The sequence below is a fragment of the Oryctolagus cuniculus genome, chromosome 14 (assembly GCF_964237555.1).
Source record: "Oryctolagus cuniculus chromosome 14, mOryCun1.1, whole genome shotgun sequence".
NCBI classification, from domain to species: domain Eukaryota; kingdom Metazoa; phylum Chordata; class Mammalia; order Lagomorpha; family Leporidae; genus Oryctolagus; species Oryctolagus cuniculus.
The window spans coordinates 77,448,532-77,471,281 of record NC_091445.1 but is presented as its reverse complement, the minus strand read 5'-3'; the positions used below and the strand labels follow the sequence as shown (position 1 = coordinate 77,471,281).

Here is a 22,750-nt window from a genome sequence, read left to right as displayed (position 1 = left end):
TTGTTTTTCTGCTTTAGGGTTCTGAATGTCTTAATCCAGTTCTTCTTCTCAGGAGCTATTCTCCTTGGCTATTGGAGAAGTCCATGGGCTGCTTGTAATTCAGGTCTGCGGGTGAACCTGTCATCAGAGGGCCCTTCGCTGAAAGTGCTCTGCTAATTTTTCCCATAAACCTGCTAGTCTTGCTGGCCACGGTTGCTATTCCATCGTATGCCACTGGCCCACTTCCCGAAAATCTCTGCTGACGCCTTCACCAGCTCCTCATCACATCTTTCATCAGATCTTTTGCTAACTCTTCTTAAGAGAGGCAGAACATTTGTTTTGCTGAAGGTTGTCCTGGAATGAGATTTGTGGCATCCTCAGGCAGGCTAATTCAGCATTTTCTCAATAGCTATTATCCAAACAGAGTGTGGAGAAAGAGCAATGTTGGGGTGCGTGTGTGGCACAGCACTTAAGCCACCTGTTGAGATTCCCCATATCCCAAATCAATATGTTGGGTTGGAAGCCTAAGCTTCATCCTCCATTCTGGCTTCCTGCTAAGGCATGCCTTTGAAGGTGGTAGGGGATGGCTCAAGTACATGGGTCCCTGCCACCCACTTGGGAGACCTGGCTTGAGTTCCTAGCTCATAGCTTCATAGCTATATCATTATGGTTAGTGCTTATCTGTGTGTGCATGCTATATACATAATTTAAAAACATTCCCAAAAATCCTATTATTATTATTATTATTATTTGACAGGCAGAGTGGACAGCGAGAGAGACAGAGAGAAAGGTCTTCCTTTGCCGTTGGTTCACCCTCCAATGGTCGCCGCGGCTGGCGCACCGCGCTGATCCGATGGCAGGAGCCAGGTGCTTCTCCTGGTCTCCCATGGGGTGCAGGGCCCAAGCACTTGGGCCATCCTCCACTGCACTCCCTGGCCACAGCAGAGAGCTGGCCTGGAAGAGGGGCAACAGGGACAGAATCCGGCGCCCTGACCAGGACTAGAACCCGGTGTGCCGGCGCCGCAAGGCGGAGGATTAGCCTAGTGAGCCGCGGCACCGGCCCCAAAAATCCTATTATTATGACATTCACTTAGCTGCAGCTTGAGCTGTTCAGAGAATTATCAGAGATAGAGCAATTGTCCTAAATCTCTCAAGAGTTTAATGAAACAAGGCAGGGGGAGAGAGAGAGCGAGCGAGCGAGCACACTACACTGAGAAGAAACTTCAAGGAAGAACCCTACTGTCACTGAAAGGGCTGGTTCAGGAGAGCTGTCTCATTTAGCCCTGCACGGCTTCCGTGCTCCCTGCAAGGGGAGCCTGAGTGTTTATGTCAGCCTCCAAAAGAAAATTTTCTATAAAGGTGAAAGTGAAGTTTTTATATAAAGTTATCACTAGGACTTTGTTTTGAAGTCAAATGTGAAAAAGGATATATGGATAGAAAATAAAATATACTATAAATTTAAAAATATACACACCCAAACACTCTTGCAAAAGCAGAACAAAGTTGGAAAACTCACACTTACTGATTCCAAAACTTACTACAGAGTAATTGAGAGAGCGATACTGGCCTAAGGATGGATGTATGGAACAGTGGAATGAACTGAGAGTTCAGAGATTAACCTTCATATTTAGAGTCAATGGGCTTTTGATCAGGGTGCTAAGTATATTCAATCAGGCACAAATAATTATCAACAAATGGTTCTGGGGCAATTAGATGGCCACATGCAAAAGAATGAAGGGTTTCTACCCAATGGCATATACCACTAGTGTAAGAGCTAAAAGTAGAAAACTAGGAAAAAATGTGGGTGAAAGGCTTCGTGACAGTGTATTAGACAGTGATTTCTTTTCCTTTTTTTTTTTTTTTTTTTTTTTTTGACAGGCAGAGTGGACAGTGAGAGAGAGAGAGAGACAGAGAGAAAGGTCTTCCTTTGCCGTTGGTTCACCCTCCAATGGCCGCCACGGCTGGCGTGCTGTGGCCGGCGTACCACACTGATCTGATGGCAGGAGCCAGGTGCTTCTCCTGGTCTCCCATGGGGTGCAGGGCCCAAGCACTTGGGCCATCCTCCACTGCACTCCCTGGCCACAGCAGAGAGCTGGCCTGGAAGAGGGGCAACAGGGACAGAATCCGGCGCCCTGACCAGGACTAGAACCCGGTGTGCCGGCACCGCAAGGCGGAGGATTAGCCTAGTGAGCCGCGGCACTGGCTAGACAGTGATTTCTTAGATTTGACACCAAAAGCACAGCCAACAAAAGAAAAAAAAATCAGTCAGTTGGTCTACATTAAAATTAAAAACTTTTGTGTTCAAAGGACACTGTTGGGAAGTTAAAAAGATAACCATGACAAAGGACTTGTATCCAGAAGATAAAAAAAAAATTCTTACAACTCAATAATACACTCCAAATTTTAAATGGGCAAGGGATTATTTCTCCAAATAAGATATACACCTAGCCAATGAGCATTTACCCAACATTTTTATCAGGGAAATGCAAAACAAAAATGCAATGAAATACCACTTCATACCCATGGCTATCATAAAAAAAAGAGACTTAATAACTAATGCTGGTGAAGTTGTAGAGAAATTGCTGATGAGCTATAAATCATGCAGTCCCTTCGAAAAACAGTTTGGCAATTCCCCAAAAAATGTTAAATGAGTAGTTACCATAGGGCCCTGGAGTTCTGCTTCTGGGTACACATCTATGAGAACTGAAAATACACAGCCATGCAAAAGCTTGTCATGAATATGCACCACACAGCATTGTTTAGTCCAAAGTTGGAGGCAACCCAAATGTACATCAGCTGTTGAGTGGATAAAGCAAAAATATGGTACATCTATAAAATGAAATATTACCTAAAAAAGGAATGAAGCTCTGATTCATGTTATAACATGACAAATTTTGAAAACATGCTTGGTGGAAGAAGTCACACACAAAAGACCACATATTATGTGATTGCACTCATATGAAATATCCAGAATCAGTAAATCCACGGAGCTGGAAAGCAAATTAGTGGTTTTTAGACTTCAGGAAGAGGGGAGAAAGGGAAGAGACTCTTAATGGGTTCAGAGTTCCTTTGGAGGATTGTGTGAATATTGTAAAATTGGTTGTAGTGATGGTTGCAACACTGTGAATGTATTAAAAACCACTGATTGGTATACTTTAAGTGGGTGAATTGACTGTGAATTATAACTTGATGAAGTTACTACAAAAATACATGCAGACAAAACAATAATATGCATTTTATCAGAATACATGCAAACATCATCCTATTCACTAAAAATGGCAGAATGGCTCTCTATGAGGGAAGGAGAAAACAGAGTGAGAGATGGGAATAAAAGGGAAAAAGTAGGGGGCGGCAATGTGGCATAGTAGGTAAAGCCACCAGCTACCAGTATCCCATATGGGCGCTGGTTCAAGTCCTGGCTGCTCCACTTCCAACCCAGTTCCCTGCTAATGCTCCTGGGAAAGCAGTGTAGGCTGGTCCAAGTGCTTGGACCTCTGCCACCCACATGGAAGACCTAGAAGCAGCTCCTGTCTCCTGGCTTCTGCCTAGCCCAGCCCTGGTCATTGCAGCCACCTGGGGAGTGAACCAACGGCTGCAACCTCTCTCTCTCTGTCTTTCCCTCTCTGCAACCCTGACTTTCAAATCAATCAATCAATCTTTAAAAAGCGGAAAGAATAAGAAAATAAATTTAAAAAATTAAAAATACCACGAGGGTAACACAGTGTGCCATGATTCAAGGAATGTCTTTAATTCAGGCCTCTAAATATATATTTTTTAAATTTCTTTTTTTTTTTCTTTTGAGAGGCAGAGAACAGAGGAAAAGAGAGGGAGAGAGAAAGACTATCAATGGTCAGTACTGGGCTGTTGCAGGCATTTGAGGAGTGGATCAGCAGATGGGCGTTTTCTCTGTCTGTCTGTCTGTCTCTGTCTCCCAAATAACAATTCTTAAAAAGAGAAAAACTGTATGGATTCATTTTTTTACATGAAAATATCTCTTAATCCTGTTTTCCATGAACTTTTAAAAGTACCCTTGTACTTTTATATTTATATTTTATATTATTATATATATTATATATTAATGTAATATATTATATATTACATTGTACTATTATATTTTTTCTACACATATGGAGTCATGATAAAGTGTAATTTATAAATTAGGTAAACAATAAACAGAACAATAATAGAATAGAAACATTTTAATGATATACTGCAACAAAAGCTACATGTGTGATCTCTCTCTCTCTCTCCCCCTCAGTGTCTTCCTGTTCCCTGTGATGACTGACACACTGCCCCCAGGAGTCCAGTGAGGTGAATGGGCGAGGCTTTGTGATACAGCCCTGGGTTATTAAGCGCTCCGACGCTGGAAACCTCGATAGCCGATCTCAGACATGAGACAACTAGTAAATGACTAACGGGTGGGTAACATATACCATGCGGATTTAATAGGCAAAGGAATGGTTCACAGCCCCAGGCAGAATGGAGGGGGAGGGCGTGAGCTGTCACCACACCCCTCAGAAGGGGCGTGATCTAGAATTGTTGGCTTCTAAAATTTCCCACTTACCACCTTCGGACTTTGGTGGAGCAGGGGGACCTGAGACTGGAAAGCAAAACCGCAGCAGATGCGGGGACCACTGTGCTGATGCAGAGGCTGTAACGGGGCTACCCTCGCCCAGCTTTCCTGCGCTGGGTGGGACACGGACTCAGGGCAGTTCTAGACGAAGAACTGTCAGATGCTGGGGGTGCACACTCAGCTTCACTGGCCGAGGCCGCTGCCCCCCGCAGCCTCTCCCCCAGCTGTTTACATCATCCGACTTTTCCTTTTCTTTGCCAATATTTAAAGTGTGTGATGGTGTTTTATGTGTTTCCATTGGCATTTCCCTGATGGCTGGGGAGAAGGAGATCTTTTCACGGATTTGTTGATCATCCCTGGGTGACATTGTCTGTTCTTACCCTTTTCCTGTTTGAAAAGAAATGGAAAGTTGTCTTCACGTTGATGTGTTGAATTCTAAGAAGTTTATATTTAAGGCTACTTGATTTTGGGAAAGTTCAGCGCGTGTATTCTCCATTAGTGTGTAATTTTTAAATTTTGTGTGCGGTGTCTCTTGTTGCCTAGATACTTAATTATAATGCACTCTAAGTTTTATTTTTTCATATATTTTAATATATTTTTCTTAGATCTGTAACCTTGTGAGATGAGGCCTAATTTATTGTTCCTAATTTAATAAGGCCCGATTTACTGTTCCATATGAATAGCTGGTTAGAATAGTTCTCCCTTTCCTTCACTGATTTCTGAAGCTTCCTCTGTACATACACTGAGTTCTGTGGCTCTTTGCTTCTACTGTTGGACCTGCTCACCTTCCCACGTCACACATTTACCTACCATACCACAGCTCCTAAGACGAGGCACTCTCCCTTTTTCCTTCTTCTAAGTTTTCTTGATCGTTTCTCCTCCTCTTACATATTTAGGATCCATTTTCACGTTTAGTGAACACACCTGTGAGACTCATGAGGGACCATATTCCTACATGAAGAGACTTGAGTCGCATCAGTAGATGGTCTTTTTTTCCTTGTGTTGATTTAGCAACAAGACAATCCCTCATTAAGAAGAGAGTCTGAATTCTCTTGTTGGCATCCCTATCTCAGGGATATTTAATTTCCAGCTGATATCTAGCGGTTTGGTTCAAAATCCATTCATCTATCCATTTTTACAAATATTTTTTTCTGTTCTCCAACTATCCTTTCAAAAAATGCCCACCATGTGCTTTTAAAATTTATTTTTATTTATTTATTTGAAAGGCAGAGTTACAGAGAGATGGGGAGTGGGGGGGAGGGGCAGGGGGACATAGGGAGAGGGAGAGGGAGAGATCTCCCACCTGCTGGTTCACTCCCTAAATGGCCACAAACGGCTGGAGCTGGGCCCTTCTGAAGCCAGGAACCAGGAACTTCCTCTGGCTCTCCTGCGTGGGTGCAGGGTCCAAGTACCTGAGCCCTCCTCTGCTGCTTTCCCAGGCCATAGCAGAGAGCTGGGTCAGAAGCAGAACAGCTGGGACCTGAACCAGTACCCATATGGGATGCCAACACTGCAGGCTTTACCCACTATGCCACCAACCCCCCACCATGTGCCTTTTAGGTACCATGTGCTGTGCTCAATGCTGTTATATAAATATGGAAGTACTTCAGTGGCTGGCATCTGTGTGGCGGTTGACACCATTTGGGATACCCACATCTCATATTGGAATTCCTGAGTTTGAGTCTCAGCTCTGCCCTGTATTTCAGCTTCCGGCTAATGCACACCTTGAGAGGCAGCACGTGATGGCTTGAGTTCTTGTGTCCCTGCCACCCAGAGGGGAGACCCAGATTGAGTTCTGGGTTCCCAGCTTCACCTTGGCCCAACTCTGGCCGTTGCTGGCATTTGGGGAGTGAACCAGCAAAAATGGTAGATATCCCACTCTGTCTCTCAGCAAAAATATACTTCAGTTCCAATGCAAGAGAGGAACATCAGAAGCAGTCTAAGATAGCTACCATCAGGCAGGTGTTAGGGAAGCTAATGCAGAGAGCTCCTGTTACCTATTGTTAGCATGAGAATAACTTGCCAGGTCTTCAAGCTTGATAGACTCCAGTCTAACTCCAGATAGCCTGAGTTTAAATCCTATTCCTGCTGCTTGGGAATTCATTGTGTGGCCATGGACAAATTAGGTAGCAAGTCTGTGCCTCAATTTCATCATTTGTGAAATACATCATTATTCCTATTGTCTAAGGCTGATAATAAAACTCAAACAAGTTAATATAGGCAATGCACAAGAATTAGTAATATTTAGAAGCATATATGTTAATTATAATTGTCAATCCCTGTTTTCAATATGAACTTAACATTTGATTGAAACATTAGTCTCCAAAGATAATCCATTAGGAGCAGGAAGTATGAAAAATAATTCTTATTTATACTTACTCCACTTCTATTACGTGCATCTTTATTAGTAAAAATGTATAAGTAAATAATTTATCCATGAATTACTCTGCATGTAGATATTGGAGTAAATGTTAATTTGTGTGTGTGTTAGCTGGCATGGTTCTCAAGGAAAAGCTTTAAGGTAACTGTAAGTACAAAGTCCAAGGACATTCAGAAGGAACTTGTTATTCATGGTTTATCAAGGGCTTTACGTATATTATCCCGAGAGCCAGGAAGATCCTGGGCGTTTTAGGATCTCTGTGTTCTTTATCTGCTTCTGACTCTTCCACATCCAGACAGAACTGAATGGTGAGGGCCTGGGCTTGCCAAAGTCAGCAACGTCAGAAGTCAGTCCTACCTCACTGCCGGGATGAGGCCTTTGACAGGCTCTGTAGAGTCTCAGAGAAGCTGGCTCACCGTTTGCTAGTCCAGGTTCTCATCGCACAATCAGATACAGCATGGCAGTGACACATGAAATCTAATCCATTGGAATGGAAGTTGAACGTATTGGCCAACATTTTCTTCAGTGTGCTGGTTAGTGAATTATCTCTTCTCGCTGCTTCCTTTTTCAAAACTTTCAGAGTCTTAGGAGATGGTCATACAAAAGCAGTTACCACAGAAAGCAACCTGGCCTCTCTTGTCTGCATGATTCATTTTGAGATTTTCTTACGTTAAAAAAAGCAGAAGATACTAACAAAACAGCAGCTGTTTAGCTATAAAATAGGCAAACAAGCTTCTCATGTGAGCTTATTATTGAGGGTCTCTATTTAAGGCAGTTTACAAATTCACGCAGTATTTTACTTAATGCAATCCACCTGATACGGCTTTCCAAGCCATTTAGGGAAGGCCTGGGGGATCAGGTGGGAGCTGCCCCTTTGCTGCTTTCTGAGGATTTGAAGGTTAATTTAAATAAGCAGAAAGGAAAGCCATGTTAACTAGAAATTCCATAAGCTTACTATATATTTAGCTGGAGTTGCACAAGCAGCTGCTCATTAAAAAGCAAAGAATATAACCTCAAAAGAAAGTTATCATCAATCTCTCATTGACTAGAAAAATAACACAGAGGATGCGGTGGTAATTAGGAACCTTGGGGGCATACAAATTACTAGCTTTCAATATTCTGTTCCCAGCAGTTAAAAATACCGATTTCATTTACCAAAGTTCAGTTTTCTAAATTGAGTTATTTCCTCCTTTGGTTCAGTTTTGTATTTCTTAATTTTTAAGAGACCAAGATTCAAAGGAATTGTCTTTATTTATTTGTCTTTATTCTGTATGAGCTAACCCAGCCCTGTCTTGGGCAAGTCATTCCTTCCTTCTTAGTTTCTTCATCCACAAAACAAGGGTAATCATGGCCATCTCACAAAACTGCTGTGTAAACTCATCAGCTAATGCCAGGGAAGTGTTTTTGAAGATGGAATATACTGATTCTCATTACTTGTGATATGACTATTTACATAACTTTAGCCAAACATGCTAAATGTTTTTTTATTTATTTTTTATTTTTTGACAGGCAGAGTGGACAGTGAGAGAGAGAGACAGAGAGAAAGGTCTTCCTTTGCCGTTGGTTCACCCTCCAATGGCCGCCGTGGCCGGTGCGCTGCGGCCGGAGCACCGCACTGATCCAAAGGCAGGAGCCAGGTACTTCTCCTGGTCTCCCATGGGGTGCAGGGCCCAAGCACTTGGGCCATCCTCCACTGCACTCCCTGGCCACAGCAGAGAGCTGGCCTGGAAGAGGAGCAACTGGGACAGAATCCGATGCCCCGACCGGGACTAGAACCTGGTGTGCCAGCGCCGCAAGGCGGAGGATTAGCCTAGTGAGCCGCGGTGGCGGCTCTAAATGTTTTTTGTTTTGTTTTGTTTTGGTTTGGTTTTTAAGAGAATGAATAAACCTCACGTTTCTTTTGCTTATATGTATGTATATGTTATCTGTGCGTATGTGTATATGTGTGTGTATGTGTATGTGTGTATATGTGTGGTTTGGTCTTTCAAGTAAAGCAGGAATTGTGAAATGCAAATTAATTTGTAAATGAAGTATACTTTACCTGGTGAGCTTAATTGCCAAATTATTCCTACCACATATACATATAATATACATATACATACCTGTGTATCAGGAGTATTCAAAAAGTAATGGAAAATGTATATCATGGAAAAATTATGAATGGATTTCAAATTATTTTTGCACAAAGATAAACTTACCTTATTTCATTTCCCACTGTCCTTTTGAAGTACCGTCATATGCATACACATGTGTGTATGTATATACATAACTAACATGTATCTAGGATGCTCATAACAATCACTTATAAATACTGGCCAGCATGAAGAGGACAATATAAGCTTCTTGTTTGTGATTTTTTTACCTTTGGAAGATGCAGATTTTCCCTATCCTCAAACAAAACCGAAGACTATTGGGAGCATGACTCCCACATGCTACTTTCCTTATGTGGGTGCTTCCTTTGGTACTTTCGAATGAAGCGAACTTTGTCCTTTTAATCTGAAAGATTTTTCAAAAGAATTCTAGGGCTGCAAAATGTAACAGGCATAGCTTGTTAGCATTTCATCAACGTACCGAGTGTCTTGTGTGCCAGTGGTGGGTCAGTGGTTGCCCAAGTTGCCTCAGTGGCCTCAGCATCAACTGGGAACTTGTTAGGTGAGTTCTCAGACCCCGCCCAAAACGTACTGAATCAGAAGGGAGCCCAGGAATCTCTGTTTTAACAGAGACTCTAGATCATTCTGATGTTAACTGAAGTCTAGGAGCCGCTCCTCTGGAGGTTACACAGTTGAGTTAAATAGGGTGTTTGTAAACTGTCCGCACCTGTCCTTGTTGCCAGTGTTTGAACTGGCACAATCGCCCTCCTGCTACCCAAGGGTGCTTATCTACTACTGATGTGCCCGTTCCTTTGAGGCTGAGCTTGAGAAATGCTCTACATGATTACTGCTTACACCCCAGTCTCTAAGGAGGTATTAAAGTTGTCCTGGGCATAGCGGAGCCTCTCACCTGAAATCAGGTTTCCTTGGATTTCAAGCTGTAGAGGTCAGACTAGGACCCACACCTGGGCAGGTGGCTACTTAAAGACAGCAAAGGGCTCAGCCCAGCATTTGAGAGCTGCGCAATGGAAGGCAGTGGCCAGGGGAGGGGCTGCTCGTGGCTTCTTTCTGGGCTCTTAGCCCTGGGGTTCTTGTGCATGCATTTTAGCTGGGTGGAACCTTTGGATTGTGCTGCCCGGATTCTGCCTTCCCGTGTGAATGAGATCTTTGTTGCCAGGCAACATGGCTTTACTCTCACATCCAAAAGTAAGTATTTGGGACTCTGGTCTCTGCTAGGGAAGGGATGATCCAGAAACTGCCTGGTAGCATTTGTAAAGTTAGTCGGGGGAGGGTATAAATGACCATGGATACCTGGGCCTCTGGATCCAGCGAGAAATCAGGGGCAAGAATACTTCTCAGCTGGTCTAGTAGGAACAGAATCTGTTTCCTGGTCTCAGCTCTGCAGGTTGGATACGTAGTTGCCTTACATTTCCATGGCTGATGTCCTGATGCTCTCAAGTGTGGAGTGCACAGCTGGTATCCTGGGCCACTTAGGGTGTGGCAGGAGACTTAATGGGGCAGGTGGCTTGCCCTATGTCACGTGATGGGGATGGTTATCAGCCCTACTACTGTCATTCTCTAATTTAACTCCAGCGATGGGGTGACAAGTATAGAGAAAGCTCAGTCCATCACCGTCTGCTGTGGAATCAAGAGCAGACTTTCGTAGTTGGGTTTGCTAAGCTTTGGCTTTATGCACTAAGGCTGGGTAAATGGAGAGAATGACCTAAAGGGAGATGGGATTTTCATAGGTTTCCTCTGTGAGACTTTCTGTGATGGCAGCTTCCTGGAGCTCCTCTGCTTTCCCCACAGGTGCCCAGTTCCTACACAGCTACTGGCTTCTCTACTTCGAGGCAGCTCCCTTCGTGGGGATTTCCTTGGTACAGCTGTGGGCCTGGGTACCCAACGCCCCGCATGCTACTGAGCTTATTCTGGAGTTCAAGGATCATCGGAGGGGCCCCTCCAAATTCCTCCTGGGCTCTTTCCCCGTTATCTTCTCATCTTATCACTCAGAGACTGGATCTTTACTGGAGATCTACTGTTTACTAACATATTGGATGGAGGTGGTGCCTACCCTCTTGACAGAAGAAAAGATTCCATCCACTGATGTGGCCGATGTCCGCCTGAATGAGTGTTCCAGCACCCAAGGCAAGCGAGATATGGTGCTGCTGTTCATATCTTCAGCCTTCAGCCAGCCGCCTCTGTTTCACCTGCCTTACGTCCAGGAGCCCTTCATCACTAACGTGGAACAGCTGATCCTGGGAACGCCGGGCCAGAATCCCTGGGACGTAGACCCGGGCCAGACTCCACTTCCAGCAGAGAAGCTCTGTCACCTGGTGGATCGCAAGGTGAACCTTCACAGAGCTACCTGGGGCGAGTGTATTGTCGCCCCCAAGACTTTCAGCTCCCCTCACTGTCAGGGAACCTGCCTGGCCCTGAACAGTGAGTTCCATCAGCCCAACCTTGAGTGCCACAAGGTAAGCTGGAACCTTCTGCTTTCTCTTCTGGGGCTATAACTGATGGCATTTAGTTCTCAACATTCTGGGCCTGTCTCCTTTGAGCCCAAACCACTGAGGGTAGCACTAACATAATCCAGCACTAATGTAGTCAGTCTCTTCTCCCTCGTTGCACCCTTATCCCTTTTCATCGTGGCTCATGAGCAACATCAGCTTCCTGAGGACTGTCTGAAGTGGCCACAATACGAGGACTTCTCGTTTCCCACTTAGCCCTGCCTAGTCTCCTGATACACTCAGCTGTAAGCTTGCTGCTGTAACGGCATTCGCCTTCATGTCTTTTTTTTTTTTTTTTTTTTTCTTCATGCAGAGGGATGCACCCACCTGTCCCCAGCTCTTCCGGGCCTGTGTTCCCACCAAGGTCAGGCTCCTCTCCTTGATGGTCCAGGATGACGAACACAAGATGAGTGTGCACCATGTGAACACATCCCTGATAGAAAAGTGTGGTTGCTCTTGAGATGCCCTGGAGCCTCCTGCAGGCCCACGCATGCTTGCACTCGGGATTCTAGTTAGCTGCTGGGGTTGGTCCTCATATTGATTAGAGTCCCCTGGAGGGCGGTGGGATTTGGCTATTTCTCAAAGCATGGTAGAAAGGAAGGCATTATGGGGCTAACTCTAATACTTCCCAGTATGGGCTGAGGCCCCTTAAATTCTGTTTCTAGTCATTGTTTTCACTGGGCTGGCTAATTGTGGGTGGATGTCCATTGCTGTGTCCTAGACCCTGTGAACAGGACAGCCTTGGTGCCACTATAGGGGTTATTTAGGTGGGGAAACAGGAGCTCAAATGGAGGCTAAAACTGGATTAAATAGGGCTCTGCTTTGGACCCTTCTAAGCTGTTCCACTGCTATTGTCTCTGTGATAGGCCTGGGGCTGCTCCAAAGTGGGCATAAGCCTTGGAATGACAGCATCCTTGTCTTTGGAATAAATGAACGCTGTCCCAGGGAGCATTCTATCATGGGCTAGTCGTGGGTGTAGGGCACCAGATCTTTTACTAACCATTGGGTGCTGGTTGTCAACTGCATGGGAGGTTCCAGGAATGATGGACATAGCTCAAGACAGATCCTTGGTGGATTGATCCTTGGCCTTATGGAAGGATTAAGTCCTGTATTCAAGAAGCTTCTGCCTATGACTTCAGCTGAGTGGTGTTAGCTTTTTTTTTTTTTCACTTCAATAAAACTTGTACTGTTGTGGGTCTCTTCTGCTGAGTGTCTGTCTCTTTGTGTCATTGACTCTGAATTGGAATGAGTGAATGGATGTTGGGTTTCAACTCATTGTCAAGGATCACAGAAAAGAGAAGCACTGCAAATGTTCTTTGAAACCAATGTTGGTCCATTATAGCATTCACTCAAATGATCTCTGTAACAAGGCCTTAGAACCTAAGACCAAAATAAGATACGTGGAAGTCCTCCAGTGTGGAAGTTAATACAAAAATGGCTTGTTAGACTCTTGGGTGGTATCACTAAGGTACCGAGCACGTGAGGGCAAGTGAGCCAGGCTCTCTCTATAATAAGTCTCTCCTGCTAACCCTCCAGTATCTCCTGAGAATTCACTCCAGTGAGGAAAGTGTTAATCTCTCTCACAGGCTCCATGCCTCTGAACGCTGTTTCACTAGGAACCAAGCTTCAGTATGAGTTCTGGTGGAGACAAACCATAGTAAGAGTTGTAAATAAGTGAATCACAGCCATTATTGCCTCTGGGTTTTTTATAAAATTTTTATTAACATAAACAGACTTCATAAGTAATTCTAAGACAACCACATCTCTCTCCCTCCCCCTCTGCCTTCCTAAACAGCCATCTTTCCTTCCTTCCTTTTTAGTTTTGGCAAAAACATTTCAATCCACTCTAATCACAGGCTTCATATTTACTTAATCTTTCCTTTGAAAAAATCATTGTGTGTCTTGGACTCTGTGTTCGTAGCCTTATCATATTTCTGAAATTTATTTCTGGGTTGGGAGAGACTGCAGCCTCCCCTTGCTTCTGGGTGTGGCCATGAGATGTTCTGTCCTGGTCGAAGTGGGAGTCTTCAGGGTTTCCAGGAAAGTGTTGGCCATAGTTCTGGGAGCTTGGTTCATAGTGATAAAACACTACATTTCTGGGGGTGACGTAATCAAGATTGTAAAGAAGGAAGCTGGGTCGGGGCGGCCAGCTTTTTCTGCAAAGAGTCAGACAGTAAACACCTTAGACTTTGAGGGTCTGACAGTCTTGGTTACAACCACTGGACTCCGGTTGTGACATACAAGCAGCCGTTGAGGAAATGGGAACTGATGAATGTAGCTGGATTCCAATAAAGTATTCATAGGCACTAAAATTTGAATTCTATAACTTTTACTTGTCACAAAGTATTGCTTGTTTCTCTTTACACTCATTTAAAGACCACTTTCTTGGTTTATGGGTCACTTATAAATGCATTGATTGTCCCTTGGGCCCTAATTTGCCAGACTCTGCCTTCCAGTGTCATTGAGTGTGTGAGCTACTGCTGGCAACAACCTTTGATTTCAGTGAGAAATTACATCCTGGCTTTTAAGGCCACTGTTAATTAGTTGACTCTTTGCTTACTTGCAGTTAAATGCATTCTTAGCTGATAAAGATCACCTTTTTTCCCCAAATAGTGAACTGCCTGAACTTTATCCACTATCCAGACATGTCTCCATTGATTTGTAAACTAGTCCACCACGTAGTAAATTCTGTTTTATAAATACTTCTTTTCCAGTCTTTCATTCCAATTCACTGATGTCTGCCCTTTCTCATCTACACTATCAACTTAATCTAGATAGCTTTAATGTATACTTATCCAGATAGCTATAATGTATAATCTGAGAGGATGTGCTCTTTATGCTAAATTACCGTTCTCAGAAGTGGTGTCTCGGTCGGCGCCACGGCTCAACAGGCTAATCCTCCGCCTGCGGCACCGGCACACGGGGTTCTAGTCCCGCCGGGGCACTGGATTCTGTCCCAGTTGCTCCCCTTCCAGGCCTGCTCTCTGCTGTGGCCAGGGAGTGCAGTGGAGAATGGCCCAGGTCCTTGGGTCCTGCAACCGCATGGGAGACCAGGATAAGTACCTGGCTCCTGCCATTGGATCAGCACGGTGTGCCGGCCACAGTGGCCATTGGTGGGTGAACCAGCGGAAAAGGAAGACCTTTCTGTCTCTCACTGTCCACTCTGCCTGTCAAAAAAAAAGTGTCTCTATGTTCCCCAGCTGATCCAAGACTAAAGGTGAGTTCTACAAGTGATGACTTAGATTTCTTTTATTTATTTATTTTTTTAACTTTTATTTAATGAATATAAATTTCCAAAGTACGGCTTATGGATTACAATGGCTTCCCCCCCATATCGTCTCTCCCACCCGCATCCCTCCCCTTTTCCATTCCCTCTCCCCTTCCATTCACATGAGGATTCATTTTCGATTCTCTTTATATACAGAAGATCAGTTTAGCATACATTAAGTAAAGATTTCAACAGTTTGCTCCCACACAAACATAAAGTGAAAAAAATAGATGATTTTTTAAATGATGATGAAATCAGACCTATTGTCATGTTTAATCCCAGTGAGAGTCAAGTTGGGAATTGATAATTTCTTCTTTTTTTTTTTTTTCCATAGAAGATCAGTTTAGTATACATTAAGATTTCAACAGTTTGCACCCCCATAGAAACACAAAGTGAAATATACCGTTTGAGTACTCATTATAGCATTAAGTCTCAATGTACAGCACATTAAGGACAGAGATCCTACATGAGGAGTAAGTGCACAGTGACTCCTGTTGTTGACTTTACAAACTGACACTCCTGTTTATGGCATCAGTAATCTCCCTATGCACCAGTCATGAGTTTCCAAGGCTATAGAAGCCTTTTGAGTTCACCGACTCTTATCTTGTTTAGACAAGGTCATAGTCAGAGTGGAGGTTCTCTCCTCCCTTCAGAGAAAGGTACCTCCTTCTTTGAAGACCTGTTCTTTCCACTGGGATCTCACTCACAGATTTATTTATTTATTTATTTATTTTTTTGCCAGAGTGTCTTGGCTTTCCATGCCTGAAATACTCTCGTGGGCTTTTCAGCCAGATCGGAATGCCTTTAGGGCTGATTCTGAGGCCGGAGTGCTGTTTAGGACATCCGCCATTCTATGAGTCTGCTGAGTATCTCGCTTCCCATGTTGGATCATTCTCCCCTTTATTCTATTGGTTAGTATTAGCCGGTACTAGACTTGTTTATGTGCTTCCTTTGACTCTTAGTCCTTTCATTATGATCAATTGTGAACTGAAATTGATCACTTGGACTGGTGAGATGGCATTGGTACATGCCACCTTGATGGGATTAAATTGGAGTCCCCTGGTTTGTTTCTAACTCTACCATTTGGGGCAAATCAGCTTGAGCATGTCCCAAATTGTACATCTCTTCCCTCTCTTATTCCTACTCTTATGTTTAACAGGGATCACATTTCAGTTAAATTTCAACACTTAAGGATAACTGTATTAATTACAGAATTAAACAAGTCATATTAAGTAGAACAGACAAAAAAACTACTAAGAGGGATAATGTATTAAGTTGTTCATTAACAGTCAGGGCTATGCTGATCAAGTCACCATTTCTCATAGTGTCCACTTCACTTCAACAGGTTTCCTTTTTGGTGTTCAGTCAGTTGTCACCGATCAGGGCAAACATATGGTATTTGTCCCTTTGGGACTGGCTTAATTCACTCAGCATGATGTGCTCCAGATTCCTCCATTTTGTTGCAAATGACTGGATTTCGTTGTTTCTTACTGCGGTATAGTATTCTAAAGAGTACATATCCCATAATTTCTTTATTCAGTCTACCGTTGATGGGCATTTAGGTTGGTTCCAGGTCTTAGCTATTGTGAATTGAGCTGCAATAAACATTAGGGTGCAGACCGCTTTTTTGTTTGCCAATTTAAATTCCTTTGGGTAAATTCCAAGGAGTGGGATGGCTGGGTCGAACGGTAGGGTTATCTTCAGGTTTCTGAGGAATCTCCAGACTGACTTCCATAGTGGCTTGACCAGTTTGCATTCCCACCAACAGTGGGTTAGTGTCCCTTTTTCCCCACATCCTCGCCAGCATCTGTTGTTGGTAGATTTCTGCATGTGAGCCATTCTAACCGGGGTGAGGTGAAACCTCATTGTGGTTTTGATTTGCATTTCCCTGATTGCTAATGACCTTGAACATTTTTTCATGTGCCTGTTGGCCATTTGGATTTCCTCTTTTGAAAAATGTCTGAGGTCCTTGGCCCATCTCTTAAGTGGGTTGTTTGTTTTGTTTTTGTGGAGTTTCTTGATCTCTCTGTAAATTCTGGTTATTAACCCTTTATCTGTTGCATAGTTTGCAAATATTTTTTCCCATTCTGTCGGTTGTCTCTTCACTCTCCTGACTGTTTCTTTTGCAGTACAGAAACTTCTCAATTTGATGCAATCCCAATAGTTGATTTTGGCTTTGACTGCCTGTGCCTCCCGGGTCTTTTCCAGAAATTCTTTGCCAGTGCCAATATCTTGAAGGGTTTCTCCAATGTTCTCTAGTAACTTGATGGTGTCAGGTCGTAGATTTAGGTCTTTAATCCATGTTGAGTGGATTTTTGTGTAAGGTGTAAGGTAGGGGTCTTGCTTCATGATTCTGCACATGGAAATCCAATTTTCCCAGCACCATTTATTGAATAGACTGTCCTTGCTCCAGGAATTAGTTTTAGATCCTTGATCAAATATAAGTTGGCTGTAGATGTTTGGGTTGATTTCTGGTGTTTCAATTCTGTTCCATTGGTCTATCCATCTGTTTCTGTACCAGTACCATGCTGTTTTGATTACAACTGTCCTGTAGTATGTCCTGAAATCTGGTATTGTGATGCCTCTGGCTTTGTTTTTGTTGTACAAGATTGCTTTAGCTATTCGAGGTCTCTTGTGCCTCCATATAAATTTCAGCACCATTTTTTCCAGATCTGAGAAGAAGGTCTTCGGTATCTTGATTGGTATTGCATTGAATGTATAAATTGCTTTTGGGAGAATGGACATTTTGATGATATTGATTCTTCCAATCCATGAGCATGGAAGATTTTTCCATTTCTTGGTATCCTCTTCTATTTCTTTCTTTAAGGTTTTGTAATTTTCATTGTAGAGATCTTTAACGTCCTTGGTTAAGTTTATTCCAAGGTATTTGATTGTTTTTGTAGCTATTGTGAATGGGATTGATCTTAGAAGTTCTTCCTCAGCCATGGCATTGTCTGTGTATACAAAGGCTATTGATTTTTGTGCATTGATGACTTAGATTTCACTGAACTCAGAGTAACGTGTGGAGAAAAGGTATTAGGATCAGTCCTATTATGAGCATGATATAACCTTACATTTAATGAAAGAGGGAAAAGATTCAAATAAAATACATTTTGGTTTAGGCCATGGTTTCTACTTACATTATTCCTGTGTGGTCCGTCCAGGTTGCTGATGTTAGTTGAAATTTGCAATGTTAATTGAGCCAACTTTTTGCCAGCAGTATATATTGCCACGCTCATTGTGTAAGTGCCACCATGTGGTTCCAGAGCATTGCTTTTTTGTCCAACACTCAAGATCCATTCAGTCCAGTGCATTCAGAACTTGTCCCTGGTCTTGAAGTCCCAGTCAGTAACTTTACCCTATATTTGAGTTAGGTGTTATTAAATACTAGCGAGTCTTGATACCAGCTGGAGCATCAAAATGGTGTTGAAATAGATGAAAAATGGTGGCTGTTGCCAATCTGTGTTTCGGATTTGTGTATATTCTAAGTCTCATGTCTCCTATCAGTGGAGAACGCAAGGTGGAGGCTCTGAATATGTTTAATCTGTATGTACAGGCAGCTCCTAAAAGTTGAAGAAGCCAAGGTGGCCGGTGCTAAGTGGAGGATGTCAGAGCCTCTTCTGCAGACCTGAACTCACCAGAGAAAGCAGACTCATGGTGCCATGATGTGCCTTCCGAGGAGGGTGCTTCTGTACTTTGGACTCACTTCTCAGGGAGCAGAAGTCTGAGGGTTGAGCAGTTGTCAAACCAGCTACAGAGAAGGTGCAGGCTGTGTGAAGCAGCACTCACAGTGGCCTAGGAGGAATAAAGGTAGGAGAGTGGCACTCGGGTAAGCATAGAAAGGTCCATGGAACTGGACTATGAAGGTTGGGGTGGAGGAAGTTGAGGTTAAGTGGGCTGATAAATACTAAGGAGAGAGCTGTTCTGGGCAGAGCCCACAGCATCATGGGTATTTATCATTGATTCCTTCGTGAAATAGGTCTTGTAAGTCATATGACTCAAGAGGCCACATCTCGATGGCGACTTGAACTAGAAAGGTAATAGAAAATCTACCAAACCTGGGCACATGCATACATACCCTGTGATCTAGCAGCTATACTCCCACACTCCCAGGTATATATTTTACCAAAAGATGTAGCAGTGGTATTAGCAAAAATTCCAAACTGAAGACTACCTAAATGGCCATTATCGGTTGAACAAATTAATTGTGGCATACTCACAGGGAAGGACTATATGATGATAAGAATGTGTTACAAATGCGATGGCAGCTATACTTGGCGTAGAAGGAAAGAAGCCTGACACACAGGCATATGCACCTATACAAGTGTACTCTTATAGAACACAAACCCAGGTAGGGGTTGGCTTTGTGGTGTAGCAGTTTAACCTGCTGCCTGCAATGCCATCATCCCAGATGGGTGCCAATTCAAATCCTGGCTGCTCCACTTTTGATCCAGCTCCCTGCTAATGTACCCGGGACAACAGCAGAAAATGGCCCAGGTACTTGGGCCCCTGCCACCCAGGTGGGAGACCCAGGAGTACCAGGCTCCTAGCATCAACCTGGTCCAGCCCTGGCTGTTGTGGCCATTTGGGGAATGAGCCAGCAGATGGAAGATCTCTTTCTTCCTGTGTTATTCTGCCTTTGAAATAAAATCCAATAAAAAAAAAAAAAACCTAGGCAAAATTAGGACAGATTCTTTGACTCCGTTTGTGTGAGGTATCTATGATGGTGAAATTCATAGATGGAAAGTAGAATGGTGGCTGCCAAGGCTAGAAGAGGGAAATGGGTGGTCGCTGTTTCATGAGTGTAGAGTTTTAACTTTATAAGACAAAAGTTTTGGAGTAGATTATGGTGATGATTGTACAATAATGTGATTGTACTTTATGCTACTATACACTTAAAGATGGTCAAGGTAAATTTTATGCCGATTTTACTGCAATTAAACATTTTAGGGGCAGGTACTTAGCCTACTATTACAATATCTGTGTCCCACATCATCCAGGGGTTGTTGCAGGCATGTGGGAGATGAAGTAGGAGATGGGAGCTCGCTTGCTCTCTCACTCTGTATATCTCTCTCTGCCTCTCAAATAAAAATATAAAACGGCCTCTGGCACACACAATAGCAATGCTGCTATCTTCAGGATAACAAAAGTTACGATCGTGGTTACCGCATGCTGGGGAAGGGGTGGGGTGAAGGGACTAGAGAGGAGTGTGAGGGGAGCTCTTAGGGTATTGGGAATGCTCTGATTCTTCCTCTGGACTGATGCCTCATGGCTGCGCTGTTTGTGACCATCGATCAAGCTGTACACACATGTGCACTTCTGTGTATACACTAGATGGTAATAGAAAGTTGGCCTGAAAAAAAAAAAAACAAGGTTTAAAGTGAATTAAAAAAAAAAAACACCTGAAAATAGGTTATGCTATTGAGTGCTAACTGCATGGCACTCTTTTGCTAACTCATTGAGTCCTCCGAAAGTACAGCGAGGGAGGTGTGGACTTGCAAGAGAGAACTCAGCAGCAGCGGTTTATTGAGCTAAAAGTACTGTATACAGTCCCGGGGGGGAGATACGGCAAATGTGTCTGTACGCATCACCATGCAAGAGTGTTTTAGAAAGGTAGTGGGAAAAAGAATTAAAATGTTTATTTGGCTGCAGAAATTGCAATCCATGCATAATTTGTTCATAATATACAATTTCCATGAACTTTTTGAAGGTGCCACACACATGGATTTCAAAACTTAATATCACAATGTGTGGGGAGCAATTCGGACTAGACTAAGTTACTGGAATTAAGACTTATTCTATGCATCTGCTCTCCCACAATATGGCGCTGGGAGAGAAGTAAACAGCTTCCGCACAGCTGCCTCCAGTTCAACCAATAAACTGTAGGACCTGCTCCTGGTTGGAGGAGAGCAGCGTGCTCGGCGTGTGGGTAGCAGAGTTGGGATTGGTGGAGGAGGACTATAAAGGAGGAGAGAAACGGCATGCACCAGGAACATCTAAGGGGAACATCTAAGGGAACACCTGTGCAGCCCCCGAGAAGAGCCGGCCGGCGGTGTGCCGCTCCCCTGCGGAAGTGGGGAATGTGGCCAGGGGGAACTGCCCTTCCACGGAGGTGGAAGGGATAGTAGCCAACCCGGGAAGAACCAGCAGCAAACCCGGGGAGGGCCGAGCAGACAGAAGAACAGCGCAGGGTCCTGTGTCGTTCCTCCACGAAGACGGGGAGCGACACAATGAACTTCTTTTAATCAATTTTCCATGATCTCTTTGAAGATTCCTCAAAATGCTTTATCTACTCAGTTTAAAGTTTTTCTTTTTTGGGGGGGGGGCAGGCAGAGTTAGAGACAGAAAGGTCTTCCTTCCGTTGGTTCACCCTCCAAATGGCCGCTATGGCTGGTGTGCTGCACTGATCCGAAGCCAGGAGCCAGGTGCTTCTTCCTGGTCTCCCATGCAGGTGCAGGGCCCAAGCACTTGGGCCATCTCCACTGCCTTCCCTGGGCCACAGCAGAGAGTTGGACTGGAAGAGGAGCAACAGAGACAGAATCCGGTGTGCCAGCGCCGCAGGCGGAGGATTAGACTAGTGAGCTGCGGTGCCGGCCAAGTTTTTCTATCTTTAAAACAGAAGAACTTATAATTTCTTTTTAAGGTTTTATTTGAAAGGTAGAGTTAGTGAGAGCTTCTATCTGCTGGTTCACTCCCCAAATGGTCACAATGGCCATGGTTGGGACAGACCGAAGCCTAGAGCTGCTTCTGGGTCTTCCACATGAGTGCAAGGTACACAAGCACTTGGGCCATCCACCGATGCTTCCCAGGAGCATTAGCAGGGAACTGGATCGGACGCGGAGAAGCCAGGACATGAACTGATGCCCTTATGGGATGCCGCCGGCAGTGGCTTAAACTATTGTGCCACAGCGGCAACTCCTTTCTAATTCTTAAAACTAGGCTCCGGCACAAAATTGCATGTCTCCCAATCAGAGGAAATGTTTTTTCCCTCTAATTTACTCTAATCCTCTATCACTTTCACTAGTTTAAGGGTAATCCAGGATCATAGGATGGATGATACTTCAGGATAGTTCAAAAGCAATTGTAAATTTGATTTCCTTAAATAAAAGCTTTCTAAAAAAAAGCAATCATAAGAGGCTTATTTTTTATTTCATAAGTGAATTCTTAAAAATGTATTTATTTGAAAGGCAATTACAGAGAGAGAAGAAGAGACAGATCTTCCATCCACTGTTCACTCCCCAGATGGCCACAACAGCTGGGGCTGGGCCTGTCTGAAGCCAGGAGCCTGCAACTCCATCTTAGTCTCCCATGTGGTGCAGGGACCCAGATGTTTTGGACTATCATCCGCTGCTTTCTCAGGCTTATTAGCAGGGAGCTGGATTGGAAGTGGAGCAGCTGAGATTTGAACTGGTGCCCATATGGGATGCTGTTGTCACAAGCAGTAGCTTAACCTGCTGCGCCACAATGCTAGCTCCTCATAAGTGAGGAGACCACACCTGAGCAGACCTCTGAGACATCACCTTGCCCCCAGGCCTGGGCCTGGTTAAAAAGAAACAGTTCCCCAACACTCTTCCTAGAGAGGGGCCCTCAAGTGGGGAGCCCTGAAAGACAAAGAGCAGAAGTCCTGGAAAGACACAAGCAAACAGGACAGGAAACGGGACAGGGCAGAGGCTTAGTTCTCATCACGGGCGGACCACTGCTGCTCGCGCTCTCACTGAAGCATCTCCAGGGTTTCTGCTGGTAACTGCCACTTACGCCTCATCCTGACTTCGAGGGTGCCTGTGGGAGAAGAATACCGCATCTATTGAATAGGACCCCAGCCCGTTCAGCCCATCGGGCCGCCCCTGGAATTTTAGCTTGGATTCCGGCACATTGACATTATTTTAAGTATGTGTTTTGTGTGCAGCCTCATTGACAGGCTGCACACAGGCCCTTCTGCTATGTGGACATCTC

General features: G+C 44.1%; 1 protein-coding gene across 1 annotated transcript; it reads left to right on the top strand.

Annotated features, from left to right (window-relative positions):
• Positions 1–9,920: 9,920 nt before the first annotated feature.
• LOC103349623 (nodal homolog 2-A) lies at positions 9,921–12,126 on the top strand. The gene is made up of 3 exons (XM_008262228.4): positions 9,921–10,228; positions 10,832–11,496; positions 11,843–12,126. The coding sequence occupies exons 1-3, from the start codon at positions 10,048–10,050 to the stop codon at positions 11,987–11,989; spliced, it is 993 nt and encodes a 330-aa protein (XP_008260450.2). The 5' UTR covers positions 9,921–10,047; the 3' UTR covers positions 11,990–12,126.
• The last annotated feature ends 10,624 nt before the right edge of the window (positions 12,127–22,750 follow it).

What these genes read in the sequence shown, in the direction of transcription:
- LOC103349623 (XM_008262228.4), top strand. Translation starts at nt 10,048, where the DNA reads ATGGAAGGCAGTGGCCAGGGGAGGGGCTGCTCGTGGCTTCTTTCTGGG. An exon ending in CTTTACTCTCACATCCAAAA is followed by an intron (nt 10,229 to 10,831) that starts GTAAGTATTTGG and finishes CTTTCCCCACAG; the next exon opens with GTGCCCAGTTCCTACACAGC. An exon ending in CCAACCTTGAGTGCCACAAG is followed by an intron (nt 11,497 to 11,842) that starts GTAAGCTGGAAC and finishes TTCTTCATGCAG; the next exon opens with AGGGATGCACCCACCTGTCC.